At 43.7% G+C, this 2,595-nt stretch overlaps 1 protein-coding gene across 2 annotated transcripts in view; it reads left to right on the forward strand.

Annotated features, from left to right (window-relative positions):
* Positions 1 to 11: 11 nt before the first annotated feature.
* The window catches only part of LOC103618252 (coiled-coil domain-containing protein 134), a 47,740-nt gene continuing 45,156 nt past the window's right edge, over positions 12 to 2,595 (forward strand). The window contains exon 1 of one of the 2 annotated variants that reach the window (XM_017738000.1): positions 12 to 260. In XM_017738000.1, the coding sequence (XP_017593489.1) occupies positions 236 to 260 (25 nt within the window). In that variant the 5' untranslated portion in view covers positions 12 to 235. The remainder of the gene's footprint in view (positions 261 to 2,595) is intronic. The other variant, XM_017737999.1, reaches the window with a different exon arrangement.

Genomic DNA, 2,595 nt, shown 5'->3' on the forward strand with positions numbered 1-2,595 from the left:
GGCCCGGCCGGTGTGGCCTTTGGCCAGCCCTGTCCCCTCGGCACCCGGGCCCTGGTGGCCCTGTTCCCCTCAGGGTGGTGGGAGCAGCGCGGAGCTCGGGCCCAAGGCCTAACGGGCTGCTGTGTTTGATCCGTAGCTGGTGCGCAAGAAGCACGTCCTGTCCCGTCTCCAAGATGCCCTGGCCTGGCAGGCGGTGTCAGTCGTCCAGCTGCTGGCACCAGACGAGAGGGTGTGCATGCATTTGATAGGAACTCTCTTTGGTAAGAGCTCTGCTGAGGCCTGGTGCAGCAGCAGGGAGGAGGCAGTTACCTTTTGTTGAATACATGTGACACTCCTCCGCATTTGAAGCCAAAAAAAAAGAGCAAAAGAATATTGAGGTTCCTATCTCCATACTTCCACTGTTCTGTTAGATGTGTAATTACTCCCTGCGGAAAACTGTGTGTGGCTGATGTAGAATACGTTAATTAATTTCCTCATTCCCCAAGGAGCAGGATTGGCATGTTCATAAAGCTCTTGCAATTTTCCAAAGTGTCTTGATGTATCCATGAAGTCCTTCTGGAGAATAGGAAGTGCCTGGCATATAACTCCGAATGCCCTCCATTCTGGTCTCATGCCTCTGGAGTTATATGAAGATTCATACAGAAATCAAAGTGTGAGCTAAAAAGGTGTTGCAGGACTTAATATCGAATGCGCAAAACACAAATCTGCATAGTGGGGTTTTTCCACACCATCACTTTACATTTGTAGAAATATTTGTTGCTGTACAGCTAGAACCTTATGCTTTCTGGTGTGTCATAGCAAAATAGTGTTCAGCAGCATGTCAGAAAGTGTCTTTCTGGTAAGTATCTGTGATCTTGAACATCTCTTACTGATTTCTTTTTGCATTGCAGTACTATGGGAAATGTCTTTGAAACTTTAAAAATCTTGATGGATAAGAAATAATGGTCTAAATGAAGGAATAGTAAGGCAGGAAGGGAAAGGTGGACGGTAGGAATAAGAGTGCCCTCAAAGCACAAATATACCAGATTCCTTTAATTCCACAGTCTCATTTGCACATCAGAGATAATTCTTGTTCTTTGGGGAAACGTAACTTAAAAGACCCTTTCCCTGCCTTGACACGCTGAATAGTTCAAACAGTTGATTGCCCATAAATTGTGTTGTGCATGTTTTGGAAGCAGCTTTGTTAGAAACAGAACTTTATGCAGGTTTAGTTCTTCTAATTGCACAAATATTTTTGAATGTTGTGCGCACACCTAATCCTTCACAGAAGTGGAAGGAGTGGTGCTTATGGCCAATTCAACCCTACATTATATGACCCTAACACAAAGTAACCCAGAAGACAGGGATGCTGTGCTTGCATTTCAATGCTCTTGTCTGCTGTAATAATTCTCTGAGAAGAGAATTCTCTTTGTGATTGGGTGGTTTGAGGACAGCTTTGGGTTTTACTGTACTTGGTGTAACTCCTAGAGCAGTTGGAATCTCAGTCTAAGCTTGGGGCTACAAACAAGGGCATGTTCATTTTTGATAGAGCTCAGATGAACCAAGGATCATTCGGTGCAAGAGTGTAAGAGGGACCCCCCCAAAAGTTTGAGCAGTGCTGTGGAGGAAGTATTAATAGTGAATTCAGGAAAATACATTTGTTTTTTGCAAAGAGAATATTGGAATAAGCACAGCCAGAAGAAAGAGGGTTGAGGGAGGTGGAGTGTGGAGTGTTATGTATGAGGAGGTGGTGAATTTCAGATAAGCCTGAATTTCATGCAGCTGATACTGCAATGTTCACTAATGCTGTATACAAATCTTTTCTAGAGTTACTAAGGATTGGGCACATGAGGCAGGAAATAAGTAATTTCTTCACCTGTCATAACATTGCTTTAGTTGGTCAAAATTCTGAGACATCGTGGAGTCTTCAGAGGGGAGGTAGTTTGACTGGACGTATTGAAACGAGTGATTTAGTGTGGCAACAGTGGGGATCCGAACTATATGCCTGATGCTATAGGTTGGAAGGAGCTGGGAGGTAGAGTTTCTTGTCTGCTGGGGTGTAGTAGAGTGAGACAGTGGTTTATTTTAATATATACAATCTTATGCTCTCATTGTAAAATTAACTTGTGAAGTGATGCCTTCAGGTTCAATTTAATAGTTTCCATACGATTTAAATCTGGTGTTCCGGTTTGGTTTCAGGATTTTCAGTGCTGTGGAGGGAGAAGGCTGTTCATAGTAACTGATAAGAATGGAGGACACAAAGGACAAAACTCACAGCTGGGTTTTGACTTCTGTCATTCTGGGGTGTTGTTTCAGATGTATGACTGGATACACACAGTGAGATGTGGTGGTGGCAGCAGTTACATATTCCTTGACATAGGTGGAGCCACTGACTTCCAATTGCAAAGCACGTAAAAAATTGGCAAGAGAACCGAGTGTCTCATGTCCCTGTGTCCTGCTTATGGAGGCAACTTTTGCGATACTTCAGAGAGTATCCACCCTCATCTGACAAAGTCAGGCTGGTGTCATGTGTAGTGGGGAAAACAAAACAGTTCTGAAAAGAATTTCAGTTCTTTTTAACAAGAAGGAATTGCAGCACTGGTGATCAGAAGCAGG

Source organism: Corvus brachyrhynchos, unplaced genomic scaffold (genome assembly GCF_000691975.1).
Source record: "Corvus brachyrhynchos isolate BGI_N302 unplaced genomic scaffold, ASM69197v1 scaffold56, whole genome shotgun sequence".
In the NCBI taxonomy this organism is placed as follows: domain Eukaryota; kingdom Metazoa; phylum Chordata; class Aves; order Passeriformes; family Corvidae; genus Corvus; species Corvus brachyrhynchos.